The sequence below is a fragment of the Narcine bancroftii genome, chromosome 9 (genome assembly GCF_036971445.1).
Source record: "Narcine bancroftii isolate sNarBan1 chromosome 9, sNarBan1.hap1, whole genome shotgun sequence".
NCBI classification, from domain to species: Eukaryota; Metazoa; Chordata; class Chondrichthyes; order Torpediniformes; family Narcinidae; genus Narcine; species Narcine bancroftii.
In genome coordinates, this window is record NC_091477.1 from 103,583,071 (window position 1) to 103,601,089 (window position 18,019).

Genomic DNA, 18,019 nt, shown 5'->3' on the forward strand with positions numbered 1-18,019 from the left:
GCCTGAAGAAAACTGAGGTCCTCCATCAGCCAGCTCCCCCCCATGACTACCAGCCCCCCCACATCTCCATCGGGCACACAAAACTCAAAACGGTCAACCAGTTTACCTATCTCGGCTGCACCATTTCATCAGATGCAAGGATCGACAACGAGATAGACAACAGGCTCGCCAAGGCAAATAGCGCCTTTGGAAGACTACACAAAAGAGTCTGGAAAAACAACCAAGTGAAAAACCTCACAAAGATAAGCATATACAGAGCCATTGTCATACCCACACTCCTGTTCGGCTCCGAATCATGGGTCCTCTACTGGCATCACCTACGGCTCCTAGAACGCTTCCACCAGCGTTGTCTCCGCTCCATCCTCAACATTCATTGGAGCGACTTCATCCCTAACATCGAAGTACTCGAGATGGCAGAGGCTGACAGCATCGAATCCACGCTGTTGAAGATCCAACTGCGCTGGGTAGGTCACGTCTCCAGAATGGAGGACCATTGCCTTCCCAAGATCGTGTTATATGGCGAGCTCTCCACTGGCCGTCGTGTCAGAGGTGCACCAAAGAAGAGGTACAAGGACTGCCTAAAGAAATCTCTTGGTGCCTGCCACATTGACCACCGCCAGTGGGCTGATATCGCCTCAAACCATGCATCTTGGCGCCTCACAGTTTGGCGGGCAGCAACCTCACCGACAAAAGACAAAGGAGAAAAAACCCAACACCCAACCCCAACCAACAAATTTTCCCCTGCAACCGCTGGAACCGTGTCTGCCTGTCCTGCATCGGACTTGTCAGCCACAAACGAGCCTGCGGCTGACGTGGACATTTACCCCTCCATTGCGAAGCCAAGCCAAAGAAAGAAGAAGATCACTATACATAGTCCTTCAGCCGTTCTGGAGGACGTTTTTCCCTTTTCAGATTGTCTGTGAGGTAGAATTCGCTGGGATACTTTGTGACTTTTTGCTTTTTTTGGGTAGAACCTCGGTTGATGGTAAGACTGTGAACCTTGTCTTTGGCACACTTCATTCAGATGTTGCATAGGACTATGCCACGGAGTAGTAGGACTGCTCGATTGAGCATCAACATTGAAGGGGCTCACTTCCCGAAGATATTTCTGAAACGTTGACAGGGGAATGAGCCATGGAATCTTGTCTGGAATTTCATTGGGATCGGGAACAGTGGGTGTGGCCATAGGGTCATCCACCACTCTCAACTGTTCGATGTGCCGTTTCCATATTTTAGTTGCTACCAGTATAGAATAAGAACAGGGACTTAGTTTTTTTAAGAATAATGCCTATCACCCATAGCTCCTTATTGTCTCAGTAGTTCCATATCAGTACCTGCTCTTTTACTTCAGAGATCTGGTAAATAGTTACATCTGAAGGCTGATGTTCAGATGTGGAAAGTTTTGTTTTTAAATTGCATCCAGACATCAATTCTGCTGGTCTTTGGTTATAGAGTGCAGTGTATTTTTGTATTCCAACAGGAAATCCATGATTTGGTGATGTCGTGATATGTTTTGGAGTTTCTTAGTTTTCATGGCCTTTTTAAAAGTTTGTGCAAAATGTTCTGTTTCCCTATTTGTGCTTGGGTGGTAGAGTGCTGACAAAATGTGTCGTATGTTGTTATGTATGAACATCTTAAAGGCATCTGATACAAACTGGCCCGTTATTAGAGACTAGTTCAATAGGCAACACATATAATGCAAATACACTTTGTAGTCTTTCACTTGTTATTTTTCTCATGTATGACACCACTGGCCATTTAGAATTTGCATCGACAACAATAAACAAGTTCTCTCCCAAAAATGAATCGGCGAAATCTATGTGAATTCTGTGCCGTGGTTGTGATGGCCATCTCCATGGGTTAGCTTCGACTTGAGGATTGTATATTCTGACAAATGCCACTTCTTCTTACCGTCTGTTCAATATCAATGTCTATTGAGGATTATCAGACATGCATACGTGCCAAAGCTTTCAACTGAACCATCCATGGGTGGTTGTTGTGGAACTCTGATAACATGGCAGTCTGCCATTTCGTAGGAATGATTATCCTGGTTCCCCACAGTAGATAACTTTCTTCAATGGATATCTCATTTCATCGTGTATAGTAAGGTTTCAGTTCAGAAGTGATCGCTTCAGCCTTGGGTCACCCATTTAATGTGAAATATGAGACCTTTGACACTGTACTTTGCAGATTGCCTTTGCTATAATTGGTAAACGATGAAGTTGTTTTTAATTAATAGCTGTAGCCTCCACCGTCCATTTAATTATCTCATCTTTCTGTTCAATTTTCGGTAGTGGTAAGCAAAGTAGAGCATAAGCATGGTTGTCTTATGTTGCATGGCCTATCTTTGAATTCTTTTTGTAGCTTTTTAGGGCCTTTTAGGGCCTAGAATCAAAGTTAGTGGTTTATTGCCTGTTACTAAGGTAAACTTCCTACCATATAAGTATTAGCTAAATTGTTTGACACTAAATATTATGGCAAGCCCTTCTTTTTCCAGTTGTGCATGATGGAGGCATAATCCAATGATTGGTCCCCTTTTTCTGTCACTTGTGACAACACCGCTCCTAATCCCATTGAGAAGCATCCACCGCCAGGATTACTTCCTTTTCTGTGTCGTAGTGGACAAGAACATTAGTAGTTCTTTCAAATTATTGACTTCATTCCAGCACCATTTCTGATCTTTTTTTAACAATTTGTTCAACGGGCTGCACAGTGTTGACATATTTGGAATGTGCTTCCGATAATGGTTAATCAAACCCAGGAACGACTGCAGTTCAGCTCGATTTGTTGGGTAGGGTGCTTTGTGGACAGGTTTGATATCAGTGGTATCCTTTCGGATTCCCTCACTGTTAATTGTAAAGCCTGAATATGTTACACTTGTCCTGGTGCAGGTGGATATTTGCTTGTTGCATTGGGTTAGGACACTCTCTCGGTTAGATAGGTGCTCTGAGTCATCTCGACCTGTTATAATTATAATTATAGTTATAATATCATCGAGATAGCATCCTATATTTATGACCGCTTGAAATATTGCCTAGGCTGCTGATATTCCATACGTCATTTGGGAATAGATGAATAACCCAAAATGATTATTGATTGCCACTTATTTCTTTGAGGCCTCATCCAACTCTGCTTGATAATATGCTTTTTTTTTGAAACTTTACTTAAAGATTTTATTACATGAATAAAACAAAGAAATTACATTTAAAGAAAAAATAAAAATGAAGTAATTATTGCAACACAACATTAATAACCTAACTTAAATCAATCTAACCCCCCCCATTTATACAACCACTAAAAAAAACTATATATAAAAAAAACCCACCCTTCCCCCCCAAAATAAAGAGTGAAGAATTAATAAAGTTAGTAATATTATATATAAAAAAACACTCACAAACAAAAAAAAACAAGTAAAAATATTAATAAAAAGTTATCAAATCTAAAATATCACACATAAAACATATTTAAATCAAACTTAATTGCAAGTACTTAACAAATGGAGTCCACTTCAACTTATAAAGAGACATCTTATCTTGAATTGAAAAAGATATCTTTTCCATAATTAAACAAGACTTCATCTCTAAATATCACCTATCTAAGGTTAGTATATTTCTATCTTTCCAAGTAACCGCTATACATGATAATATGCTTGTGATAAGTTTATCTTCATGAATTTCTTTCCCCTATTCAGGGCCTGGAATAATTCCTGCGATTGGGCATAGGATATTCGAGTATCTTTCTAATCACCACAAATTTGGATTTCTTGATTGGCTTTTCGCACTGGCATGATGGAATTTTTTCCAGGATTCCTTCACTTTCCAATCTGTTAGGGTTCTGATTCATCCTTTCCCTTTATTGTAAACCGGACCATTCTGGGCTTGAAGAACTTGGGTTCAACACCTGATTTCAGGTGTAATTTCACCTGGACTCCTTGGATTTTTCCCAGGCCTTTTTCGAAAACTGTTTGATACTTCTTGAGCACTTGCTCCAGTTTAGCTTGGCTTCATCTTCCAGGTATATATTCATTACAGATCCATTTTCTACACAATCTAGTTGAATGTGCCAGTTTCTTCTGAACAGCGCCGGCCTCTTGGTGTCAATGACGTCGAGGGGTAATCTTCTCTGTGTCTTTCCTTTATATTTCCACATTTACGTTGCATTTTCCAAACACCTTGTGACTGTTTTCAAAACTGTGTCGGACTCTTTAATGAGATGAGGTAACAGACATGTTTTTAACTTTAGTGGCATTAATGACACTGCTGCCTCTGTGTCCAATTCCATTCGAAGAGGTTCATTGTTGATTTCCGAATTCTAATCCTTCAATCCATGAGGATGCATGACTTCCAGTATCTTGTCTTCCTCCGAGTCGTTTGTTTATTTGCCAGGGCTTTCATCCTTCTCCTCTCTGGTTCTTACTCCTGAGGGACATTTTTCCTTTTTAGGTCTTCACTTTTTATCCCTGATCCCATTTTCCTTCTTTCTTGGATATTTGGCTCTGATGAGCCTCTCTTCGACACCTAGATGACATCTAGATTTTCTGAAATAACAATGATCTGAACTGTGGTTGCTTTTTCCACAGTGGAAGCATTCTTGGCGGGAAAATTTTTCCACCACTTGTGCTTTGTCTTGGCCGATGTCCAGGTTGTTATTGGCCATCTCGAAACCCAAGGCTGTATCATGTGCTGAATTAAGGGTTGCATCTTTTGTACATGGTAATCGCTGTCTTACACTGGTATCTGCTAAATCCATTACTAACCGGCAAGATAATGCTTCATTTAAGAATGCACCAAACTCAGTGTTTTGACAGTCTACGTAATTCAGCCAAAAATTCGCTTACAGATTTGCCTGTTCTCTGCTTTCTGAAATAAAATCTTTGTCTTTCTGCCATAGCCAGTTTGGGACTTAGATATGCCCCTATGATGGCATGCAAACCTGGATGTTTTTGTACCTGATCTTTTAGGTGCTATCAGAGATTTTACCAATTTGAATGTCTTGCTTCCCACTTGGCTCAGAAATAGCTATCGTTTTCGGTTCCAAGGCAGTGTGTCAGTATATTATGGGCAAGACACTGATGATTAAATCTTTCTACGTAGTCATACCAGTCTTCTTCCAAGTTCATGAATTTTCCAAACTGACCCTCTGCCACTTCGAGTCTTGTTTCCTTTGTTCTCTGTGCCTGTGTGGCCCACTGGGATGATAATCTTGCCTTTCCCTTTTAAATCATCACTCAATGTATGGAGCATAGAGGATGTTTGTTTCAATCCTCATCACCAATCTGTTGTGTATTCTAGGCTTAGATATATACTAGCACACGGAGATGTGATGCAAATCTAAAATGGTTCCCCACAGCACACAATATGAGTGACGATGTCATCACGTCAACGTTATGATGTCATATGCACACAGGTGTAGATACATAATATCTTTCTGCTCATGAACAGATTAATATTAATTTGTATGCCCTTCCATTTCCATTTGTTTGTATGGTGCCTGATGTTTTGAAACTTGGTTAATGTGTTTTATCTCCTTCATGCCTCTTTGGTTTGGGTTGTACAGTCTTTAACATGTCAGATTTCTGGTGGTAACTCAAGAAAAATATGTGTAATTGAATCACCACCTTCTTCCTTTAGAACATTGAGATCAATTTGGCCATCAAGTTGTATATGATTTCTCTCTAAATATATGGCTTTAATTTAATACTGTCCTTTTAAGTACAATATTACCTGTTCAGCATTAACCACTTAATTTATTTTTTTAAACCTACTGATCATATGTTCAGATTGACCTGGTTAAACTGTAATTACAACAAACAATTACATCAAAATTGAAAATGTATAAAAGTTAATGACACTATGGACATTTTAAACATTGAAAATAATACAGAAGATGTCCTTATTTTATTTTCCAGATTTAGAAATGGCAATTGCTTACTGGAATTTAGTACTTGCTGGGCGATTCAAATTCTTAGATCTATGGAATAAATTTTTATTGGTAAGTACAAGCATGGTTCTGAAAGTTTGTGTACTATATTAGATAAACCATTAAAAAGTTAAATATGTTTAATGCAAAGCAGCAATCAGAAGCAATTTGGCTCATTTGTGCCTTTCCTGCATCTTTTTTTTTTAAAAAGCCTACCTACTTGGAGTTGGAGTTCTACAGAAACAATCCCTTTGTCTAACTTGTCTATGTTAAGCCCATATGCCTGGACTCATCATGTTTCCCTCTTAGCATTCCATATACCTGCCTAAATGTATCTTAATCCTTACCATTGTCCCCTCCTTCACTATTTCCTCAGTAAGTTCACTCCATATACTCACCACCCTCTGTATGAAGAAGGTGCCCTTCAAGTTCCTTTTAAATCTTTCCCTCGCTATAAAGCAAAATCTAGTTTTAGATTTCCCTCGCCTGGGAAAATGCCTTAATTATTTATAATATCTATGCCCCTCATGATTTTATAAACCCTCCATAATCTCCCACCTTGGCATCCTATTCTCCAAGACGAAAGGTCCCAGCATATCGACCCTCTTGTAATTAAAACTTACTAGTCCCATTCTCATTGTGAGATATAAAGGACATTTGTATCCATTAAACTTGCAATAATCAGCATCCTTGTCTTCTTTGGGCTTCCTTTCATGTTTAGACACTGTCCTTACATGCATTTAATTTCATGAACGATCCACCTCTTCAATAAAAATATTCTAAAAATGTTTTTATTCATGGCATTCTTTACGTTTTCTTAATTTAAAATTAACAAATCTTTGAGAATTTTTTTTAAATCACACACATCTGTCATAAGAAATCGGAGTAGACCATCTGGACCATTGAGCCTGCTCTGCCATTCAGTAAGATAATGTCTGACTTTGCCGTGTACTCATCTTACCTACCTGCCTTTTCTCCATAATCATTAATTCCCCTAATATGCAAAAATCTATAACACTTTTTAAATGTAGACCGGCTTTATTGCTTCATTGGACAGAGAATTTCACAGGTCCATTACTCTCTGGGCAAGACAGTTCCTCCTCACTGCCATCTTAAATCTACTATCTCAAATCTTGAGGCTTTGTCCCCAAATTCTAGTCTCACTTACCAGTGGAAGCAACTTTCCTACCAGTATCTTATCTAATCCTTTCATAATTTGTGTTTCTGTAAGAACCCCTCTCATTCTTTGGAATTCCTGTGGGTGTAGTCCCAAGCAACTCAATCTCTCCATAGCCCAACGCCCTCAGCTCTGGGATCACACTGATGAACCTCCTCTGCACCGCTTCAAAAGCCAGTATTATCTTTGCTTAAGTAATGAGACCAGACTGCACACAGTAGTCCAGATGCAGCCTCGTCACTGCCCCGTACAGTTGCAGAAGAACCTCCTTGCTCTTAAATTCAATCCCTCTTTGAATGAAGATCAACATCCATTTGCCATTTGCATTTGCATTTGCATTTGTAAACTACCCTTTTGCAGATTCATGCACTAGGATTCCCACATCCCTCTAAAATTGCATGCTGCAATCATTCACTATTTAAATAATGATCTGATCTATTTTTCCTTCCAAAGTGGATGACCTCATATTTAACAACATTGTACTTCATTTGCCAAACCCTTCCCTACTCACTTAACCTTCTCAGCAGACTACATCTTCTGCATAGTTTACTTTTCCATTCAATTTAGAGTCATCGGCAAACTTACATATACTATATTTAGTCTCTTCTAAGTCATTAATGTACAGTGTTGAACAGTTGTGGGACCAGCAGTGACCCCCCCTGCAGCTCTCTGCTCACCACTGATTGCCAACCAGAGAAATACCCATTTATCCCAATTCTCTGTATTCTCTACCCAGGGCTTCCCAAACCTTTTAACTCACAGAATCCTTTTGGGAAGCACTTAAAAATTGTAGAATCCCAATTATCAATTATAGTTTAAAAGACCTGCTATATACACAAGCATAGTAAGAAAATAAATAAACTCACCATTCTCCACATTGAAATCATTTGGTTGCCTCTAATTTACATTTAATGGGATGAATGGAATTTTTTTGTCAACAAATTCTCTTAATGTTGGGCACAAAATTAGATAGCTGTATCCTTAAGTCAAGTCTGTTTCTGTATTTTATTTTCATTGCTGCATAATACGAGAATCCAGCCTCATGTAAGTTGTGGAAAATGGTAATAGGCAACGAACAGCAGATTTTGCCAAGAACAGATTTTTTTTAAAAAATTTTAATATTTCAAGCACACAATCTCTTCCAACACCAGTATACAGTATAACATACAGAGTCTGTTTTATACCCCCCCCCCCCCACTCCTCCTTTGCCCTGATACAACTACAAATAAAGTCATAAATTATTACAGATATGAAAAACACAAATACTGGTGGGGTCAGAAACCTAGGAAAAAGCTTAGGAGAGAGTTTTTTTTTAAATCAGCAGAACCCATTTTGGGAAATGCTGCTCTACCTTAACCAATCCTCCATCCATGCTCATACATTATCCCCAACTCCATCCTTTCCTTCTCTTGTGAATATTTTTTATGTAACACCTTAATGAATGTCTTCTGGAAATCCAAGTTTACAACATCCATCCATTCCTTTCTATCCACTGAGCTCATTATATCCTCAAAGAACTAACAGGTTTGTAAAATGTAAGTGTTTCTTGGATCCATGCTGCATATGCCTGATGGAACAATTTTTATCCAGATGTCCCACTAATTTTTTCCTTAATGATAGACTCCAGCATTTTCCCTACTATAGATGTTAGGTTTAAATGGCCTGTCTTTTGCCTGCATCCTTTTTTAAAAAAAATGGTATGACATTTGCTGTCTTCTAATGTTACTGGGGCTTGTCCGGAGAATTGTGGTTAAATCATCACATATACCTCTACTATAACTTCAGCCATTTATTTCTGAACTTTTTGGATGCATTCCATCTTAGGGGCAGCACGGTTGATGTAGCGGTTAGCGCAACACCTTTACAGTGCCAGTAATCGGGTCTGAACTAGGGTTCGAATCCCATGCTGTCTGAAAGGAATTTATACGTTCAATCCATGTCTGCATGGGTTTTCTCCGGGGGCTCCGGTGTCCTCCCACCGTTCATAATGTACCGGGGGTGTAGGTTAATGAGGTGTAAATTGGACAGTACAGACTTGTGGGCCAAAATGGCCTGTTACTGTATTGTATATCTAATTTTTTTTAAACTATTGTTTCTCACTGTTGTCATGGTTCGTCCTTAATTGAGAACATTACCCCACCTCCCTTTTCTATTCTTCTGTATTGCCTGATAGAGTTTGAAAATTTAATTCCCACTCATTTCCACCCTGCAACCACGTTTCTGTAGTGGTCATTAAATCTTAGCACTTTGTACTGATTTGTAGCACAAGTTCACTGACCTTGCTTTGAATACTCCAGGCATTTAAATAAAGTTCCCTTGCACTCAATCTTATTAGAATCTAGTAATATTTGGGTCTTTTGTACTTGAATTTAGTGTACTCCACTCCTACATTTTTCTAACTTTTGCTTTGGTCTCTGCATTGCTTCTCTCTGCCTGGATTTCTATTCCCCTGTCCTTTGGTCTATCAATGCTGGCCTTCCTAAATGAACCCATATCCACCCTCGTAGGTGAACAAAAACAAATGTCTATCAAGTTTTCCAGATTCCTGATGAAATGCTTATGCCCAAAACATTGACTGCCTGTGACCTGCTGAGTTTCTCCAGCACTTTAGTGCATTTCACCCACATCCTCCCTCTTGTCCTTGCTTTATATCATGCTGTTTATGAAAAATATTTTTATCATGTATGGCTAGACCTATTTGATTGGATGATGTGATAAGTTGAATTACACTTTGCCCTTGATCTCCAAGCTAGTTTTTGTTCCCAGAGCTGTCCACTTATTTTCACCACACTTTATCCACTGTGTGTTTTGCTATAAACAGTTTGGCTTCATAGTTTATTGATAATTTAAAATAATCGGCCTGCTTTTGAATCACTTTCACTGTATCTGTTTGTAAACTAATTTTTTTTTTTACAAATCAGTACTTGGATGTTTTATCCCTAGTCTTTTAACTCAACCTAGAAAATAATAAAATTTACTTTTTAGGGAAGTCAAAATATTTATGAAAGCAAGGATCAAAGTTCTGATTTCCTGGTGGTGACAATAATAGGATGGAAAAATATATCACTTTTCACTGCCATTGCTCCATGTAACTGACCAACTAATCTACCATCTTTGGGTTTTTCTCTTGTTCGTTTAAATCAAAATGAATTAATTGATACAAATTTTTTTTTTAAACAAATTCTCAGAAACTTTCCACTTATTTGGAAAATGTTTCAATGTATATTAACCATTAAAGAAACTTACATTGTATGTAAGTTTTCTATTTGTAAAGGAATTTCCAATAAAATTGTTTCACTATTATTGTATAATATTCCAGACCTTGATTACCAATAACTTCCTGGTTTCTTGAATGAGTTCAGGGATTTAACAAACTCAAGGTTGAGAATAACATGTGTTGGGGGGGGGGGGGGGGAATTGCATTTCCACCACAGGGAGAGATCTCTGGACACCATCTCTTCCATTTACTTAGATGGCCATCGTTACTGACTGAAGATTCTGGGCAAAGTTTATACAGTATTTTAATATTTTGAGAGGGTTAGAGATAGTAAATGTATTATTATTCTTAAACAAATCTTTTTATGTGGCAAAATTAAATCTAGCTTGTTTTAAATTGACATTACAAATTCTGATCAAAATGCTGAACTTGTTGGTTTATGGATTTCATACTAAAATTATAAAGGTAGAGTCTCTAGCATTCAAACAGGCCCCTGTATCTGTACTGACCACCAAGCAGTCATCTACACTTTGGGTAGATTTATGTTTAGTATAAGAGCTTTCCTTGTTTTTATGTTTTATCACTGGATTGCATAAAAATACTTCTACTTTGTATATTTAAGCTGATTTTGATTTTATTACCTTGTCATAATTTAAGATCTTTGTATCTTAAAAATGTTTGACTTTCCTGCAGGAACATCATAAAAGATCAATACCCAAGGACACCTGGAATCTTCTGTTAGACTTCAGCTGTATGATTGCTGACGACATGTCCAATTATGATGAAGAAGGTATGCAAAGGTGAAAAAAAACATGGTATTTCAGTGAGCTGCTCCGAGCTAATTTCAGACTCGTACACATCCAAACAAAAAGCACAATCTCTTTCAACAACAGTATATAACAGAGTCCATCTTTGCCCCTACCCCTCTCATACTTTAATACCACAAAGATTATATAAATTAAACAAATACAAACCAAATATCGGTTAAGTCACAAACCCTTAAAGGAACAAAATACAAGACCACGTCATTTGTGCCACGACTCACTTCATTGATCTCAATCATTTCACTACAGGCACAGATTGTTGCATTTCCTTTATTCAGAAGGGGTATAATTATATCTGCATACCAATGTGTTGCAGATAGGATTGCCACACCCTAGCAAATGTGCCATATTTCCTCCTTAAATTGTACGTGATTTTCTCCAGGGAATACAACTCTGCATTTCCATATTCCATCGTGTAATATTTAGTTGGGAGTCACACTTCCTGGCTACCGACAAAGCAACTGTCACAAACTGAATTTGGTATCTGGACAGTTTAAAACTTGTCCATAATGTTTTCCAGAGATATGATTCTGGATCCTGTGGAAAATTCACTTTTGTAATTTTTTTCATTATGTCCCCAGATCCTCCTAGAAGGATCTCACCTTTGTGTGCAGCCACGTTGAATGGATAAAGGTTCCAATCTCCACACCACACCTTTCATTTCTGAAACTTTTGTCATGTGATGTATAGTTGATGCAGGAAATTGTACATGGCATTAATAACTGTTCATGCTGTCCAGACACAAGTATGACAACCGCTTGTGGATTGTTGTGCCCAAGTCTAACTCCCACCTTTCCCTTGACCTGTGTAAGCCCAGCTTCGGGCCCTCACTTTGGAATAGGAGATGCATCATAGAGATGAACTTGCACATATTCCCCATTCAAATTAAAATTTCCATGTCACTATACATGTGCAGGACCATAGATAGTCCCAAATGATCCCTTAAAGTTTTATTAGACAAATCGTATTTATTTCTTAGCTGTTCAAATGACATAAGATGCTCTTGGTCATGACAATCCTGGATCCCCTTCCAGTACCAGGATCTTATTATCCAGAGTCATGGTCAAGGGCACTTTAGGAGATAGCCCCATCTTTATCCCAATACATTGATTTGCCACGTCTGAATTACATGTTTTAGTGTTGGGGTTTTATCTGTTTTCTTTGATAATCAGTTTAGTGTCCCATTTCTATATAAACTTTCCTGCTATCTTTTCTCCTACCAGGAGTAATCCAATTTGTGCCCAGGAGGGGGTATAAACCTTGACTAGGAACTACTTAACTAAGGTGATGACCATGAAGTTTTACCCGGAATCTAACTTGATGTCTAAGTGGTTTCCGTCATGAGCTGATGAAAGCTCTAATTCCCTGATATATTCTCGTATCCCCAATGAACACACAAGTTACTATCCTTGGTTGATTTTTCTGTTAAGTAGCAGTATTTATTGAACTCAAAAACAATTTCTTGGGAAGCATGAAAATACATGCACCTATTTTTGTGTTTCAGGAGCATGGCCAGTGCTTATTGATGACTTTGTGGAATTTGCACGACCACAAATCACTGGGACAAAAAGTACAACTGTGTAGCATTGGGAGCCTTGTTGCGGAATGTACACGATGTGTACAGAATGAAAAATACAGCAAATAATGCACAGTCATTTCACAATTAGTTAATAAAATGCAGATCAATGGATTGGAGGATTGTTGACACCAATCATATCGGATTCATTTAATGGTGGTTTGGGCATCTGTCTTAGTTCAGGATCAACACTGAGTGGGAGTTCCATCTGTATACTCTTTGCGATCCTGTGCCATTCATCTTTTATCCATTTGGAGGACTTTTCTGAAAGGATAATTTTGTAGTGCTGTTTGACATCAAGTACATTGCTGCTTTCAATGAGGAGCTGATCAGCATTCTTGGACACAGGAATTCTGTATTTGAAATGGAATCGATTCGACATTAGTACTTTTTAAATTATGCAAACAGGCAGTTAAACCATCACAGCATCTTGCTCCAGCTAATTTTTTAGCCATTTTGTGTTCTATGGCAGATTACTTGTCATAAAGTCTTATTTTTCTATGAAGACTGGATCAGACTATGCCGCCTGTACCAAATATGGTCCTGTTCCATAATGAACATGGCATTAGAATGGTGCAGTTGGACACTGGAGATCTGTGGTAATTACTGTTTGTTTTTCTTTCTGACAAAAATTCTTCCCCCTTTCCATCTGATGTTGTGAAACCTTTTAGGTTGGTCTTAATCCAAGAAACATCTCGTCACCGTTCTGACACTGGATTTTGCAATCTTGAATCTTGCCTTCAGATAGTTGCTCTGCACACTGCTAAAGGTATTTCCAGTTTCCTTTCCACTGCAAAAATGCCCAAACTAAGCTTTTGACTGAGGGAAAGTAAAACTACTCTGCTCTTTCCAGCTCAGGTGGGCTAGTGCCATGTTCAAATTAAAGGAAAAAAACTGGTTGATTTTTTTTAAACATACAATAAAATTAATGGAAAAGTGACTAGAAATACCTGTCTTTTTGTTGATGTTTGAAGCCTTTTACTCTTTTCGTCAAGATTAAAATGGTCTATACTTTAAAGAATGTATTTAAAGGCAATTATACTACAGTGGTTTTCAAACTCCTCCTCCCCCTCCCACCAAACTCACATACCACCTTAAGCATCCCTATGCCATAAGGAAGTGATGGCATGTGAGTGGAAAGAAAAAAGTTTGAAAAGCTATGTTTTAATTGTATCTAATGGACTCGGTGTCCAGTTTCAGAACGCCAAAGGAAATGGGCCAATGACAACTTTTCTCAAGCAAAATATTTCAGTAACAATTGGGTCTAGAGTAGTGGTTCTCAACCTTCCCTTCCCACCTACATACCACCTTAAGCAATCCCTTACTAATCACAGAGCACTTATGGCATAGTGATTGCTTAAAGTGGAATGTAAGTTTAGGGCCCAATTTGAAAACCACTGGGCTACACCTATTTAGATCCTGCAATCTAGTTCAATTCATTTATATCAGTGATTGAGAACCACTGCTCTAGACCCAATTGTTACTGAAATATTTTGCTTGAGAAAATATGTCATTGGCCCATTTCATTTGGTGTTATGAAGCTGTGCACATAACGAGTCAATTAGGTAGGATTAAAACAGTGGTTTTCAAACTTTCTTTCCACTAGTATACCACCATAAGCAATTCCTTACTAATCACAGAGCACTTATGGCATAGGGATTGCTTAAGGTAGAATGTGAGTTTAGGCAGGCAGTTTGAAAATCACTGATTTATATGCAGAATGATTAACATGTTCATTTTAACTTCACAATTATTCAGAGTGGAACAGAGAATAACTTCAAATCAGTTGTGTGGGATGGATTTTGATGCTTGTGTGCTTAGTTAGGTTTTACCAATAGTTTCATTCGTAATGTTCACACAGGTGGCCGTCTCTATTGTTAAGTTTCCTCCCTGGACACAAGTAAACAATCATGAAATGGTTTAAGGAAAACTAGTCTCCAAGGTTATTATTCAATGCAGGTTTAAGATGAGCCTTTTTATTCTGTCCTGCAGGAAGTTATTGTCATCAGGATATATTTTATAACTTTGTAAAAGTATCCTAAATCTGAATTACATTCATTATTGGGTCTGCAAAGAAAAAGAAACATGGCTTATGCTAATTTCAATTGAGTTTTAAAATTGTTTAATAAACTGTCTGATGCAGTTGACTTAAATTTAGTTTTCATATGCTTCTACTTTGAATCCTGAATTTGCATTACAGAGCTTTTCATTTGTGACATTACAGTTACTGCTAATTTATAACCTGCCCAATTAAGTGTCTTGACTCCATTTTATAAATCTGAGTTAAATTTATTGAAATTTTTTGATGACTAAATGTGCTTAAATCCTGGGGTGGGAGGAGGAATACATCAGATCCTTCAATGCCTATATACAGGTTTTGTTTGAGCAGTATGTTGTAAACCTAATGGTTCAATTAGTAGCTCTCTGGGGCTGTTTTGAAACAAACTGTTCATTTGACATTACCTCAGCACTGCTAGATTAGAGAGTCTCCTTCACTAAACTATTATGTATAGGTATCTGAATGATTATTCAAAGCAGGTCATTGAAAAAATAATTTTAATTCGGAAATTATACTTTGAAGTTGCACGGTACATTTTAAAGTGCAGTTCTACTGTTTTTATTGCGGTGACACTAAGTACACAGATGGAGCCAACTCATCTAAAATGTACATGGAATATAGAAAATGCAGTTTTGTTGTGCAGGTTTCTCAAATTTGCTGTTTATATTGTGCAAACATTGATGTACTTAAGTACTGTATTAACTGAGGAGTAAGTTGGAACTCCATTATCATTTGCACATGAGATCGGACATTCGTAAAATGGATAAACAGTTAAAATGAAGTTGTAAAAACAATGTAAACTAAGTAAATTTTGAAGCTGTAAAGCTTTGATTTTTTTTTGGTTATGGCTTGAATTTAGGTACTTCTGATGCCAATATAGTCTTTTAAATCAAGATATTAAAGATAAATCTCTTATTTAAAGTGGTAGATTTGATTCCTTTGCAGTCTTTTTGCCTTTCAGAAAGTACTTTGATTCTGGGGGAAAAAAATCAACTCATTGGTATAATTATATACTTAATACCCAAATCTTTCATTACACAGATTGACCTAGCAAGGATAATTAACAATTGTAGGGAAGGAGGATTCTCTTCATTGTTTTTTAGCTCTCATGTTATTTTGTACACATACTCACCTGGGCCCTCTTATGGTAAGTTAAATTGCATCCCTCTGGAGTACCCAACTGTTGGGAGAAATATCAATTTTACTTTTAACGTTGGTCCAAACTCAAACAAAGCAACATTCATCGAGGGGAGCAAATAGCTTGGTGAGTAACTAATTGTGCAATTTTAAACAGGATTTAGTTCTGCTTTCAGGATGAGGTGGTTGCCGTAAAGTTTAATTCAATGCTATTTGTATGCATGGCCGAATGTTTCTTTATACTTTTCAAATGATTCTCCAGCTTTCAACTCTATGTGAAAACATTCTTGTAATTGGAAGATTCTCACTTGCCCTGTGGGGAAAATTGTGTGCAAGATCTTTGGGAATAAATGAGAAGGTACTTGTACATATTACACTGTTGCATGCCAAGCCTTGTTTGATGGAGAAAATACATTTATGCCGTTTTGATGTGTTCTAGGGAAAAAACAAAAAAAAAAAGCCTGATCCTTGAAACTATAATTATGGAACCTTTTTTTAATTACTGTGACATACCTGTACATTTTTAATTAGTTAATAGTTTTAGAAAGTCAGATTTCTAACACGTTGACCCATGCTACATCAATACCCAGCATAGTGGGCAGTGGATCTCCTTTCAGATATTCTCAGGTTCTTAAATTTACCATTCATTAAGGGAAGAACAAAACTGTTACGCTATTTACAAACTCTTTAGCAACCATGCCCAATATGATCTGAGCAGGTATTATGCCACTTCATTCTAATATGCTGCATTTCCCAGAGATGCCCATTAAATTGGCATTTGATTATGCACACATTGGTACTGTTTCTGCATTCCTAAACAGTTCTGGTGTAACTAACTATTGCACTGAGCTATTTGTAGTGATTTAAGATTGCACCAAAGCTGCTAACTGGCAGAAAATTTGTACTACATGTACACGTTTTGAATTTTTCTTCCAAAACCTCGGAACACAACACCCTCCTGTAATTTGAAATAGCACTTCATTTAAGTTGAATATGATGCACGCTTTGTTATCAAAATGACTTAAAAGTACCATAGAACTGATGCTGCAATAGTTGAAAGGATTGATGATCTTGTGATTCAATTGTAACTTTTAATGCATTGTTTCAAGAAAGAGCAGAAGCTAAAAAAATTTAAATGCTAAATGATTAAGCTCTACAGGTGCACAAGTAATAAACATGGCAATCTTATTCGGAGGCAAATGTACCTGATGACCCATTACAGAATCATTTGCAGTGTTAATGTAGTGTGCCAAAACTATTGTTTTTCGTTCCTTGCATTGAATAAACCCAACGTGGTTTGATGTACTTTTGTTCTGTTTGGCCACATCCTTCGATATGTTAAGGCCTGATATGGTCCATTTGTTCCTTTTGTAGTATTTTAAGGAATATAGAAAATGGAGCACTTGTTCAAGTTGAACAATTGTTAACTGTGAAGCCTCCATCCTTGGCTATGAGACAGGGAAACAGTATTGTAAATCAGGCCTAATAGTGCTTTTACGTATTGCAATTCTGTACACTAGTAGGTAGTATATTTTAGTGTTGAGAGTGTGTTTAGGAAGAGCTTGTTTAAATGGATGTCATGTAAATTATGTAAAATTATGGGCAAATGTATTGTAAATTAAACAAAATGAAAATCTACAGGGTCCACTGAGAAATGCCAATAAAAGGGTTTAAAAAAAAAAAATAACTTTATAAGTATCCAGTTGCCTGTTTACTATGAATACGAAAACATTATGAAAATTGTATAATAATGCTATTGGTCAAAAGGTGAAAACTTTTGAGGTAAATGCCCAACTTTGTGGTCAATTATGATGGATTGATTTTCTCTCATTTTCAATCACGTTCCCACCTCATAGTTTACAAATTTTTCCTCCATTAATTTTGATTGGTCTGTAATAAGCTCAACAGGATGGCTGATTTGTTTTAAAAATCATATCATTTATACAAATCCCCATAATTCTCAAAACCTACAATAATCTTGTCCTTGGTGAATTGCTCTAGTAACTTTTCAGTTTGTCACCTTTTGAAGTACTTCTATGTAACTCTGAATGTGAGCAATATGCCTGAAACAATTTTGTTAATACCATCACCAGTCATTTTTTTTTAAAAC

General features: G+C 37.3%; 1 protein-coding gene across 5 annotated transcripts in view; it reads left to right on the forward strand.

Moving 5' to 3' along the window:
• Positions 1-17,596, forward strand: part of dcun1d1 (DCN1, defective in cullin neddylation 1, domain containing 1 (S. cerevisiae)) — a 67,292-nt gene extending 49,696 nt beyond the window's left edge. For 3 of the 5 annotated variants that reach the window (XM_069897116.1, XM_069897117.1, XM_069897118.1), the window contains exons 5-7: positions 5,909-5,991; positions 11,007-11,103; positions 12,642-17,596. In XM_069897116.1, coding sequence (XP_069753217.1) covers positions 5,909-5,991; positions 11,007-11,103; positions 12,642-12,721 — 260 coding nt within the window. In that variant the 3' untranslated portion in view covers positions 12,722-17,596. Of the gene's footprint in view, positions 1-5,908; positions 5,996-11,006; positions 11,114-12,641 lie in introns of those variants that run through there. The other 2 variants (XM_069897119.1, XM_069897120.1) reach the window with 2 other exon arrangements.
• Positions 17,597-18,019: the final 423 nt, after the last annotated feature.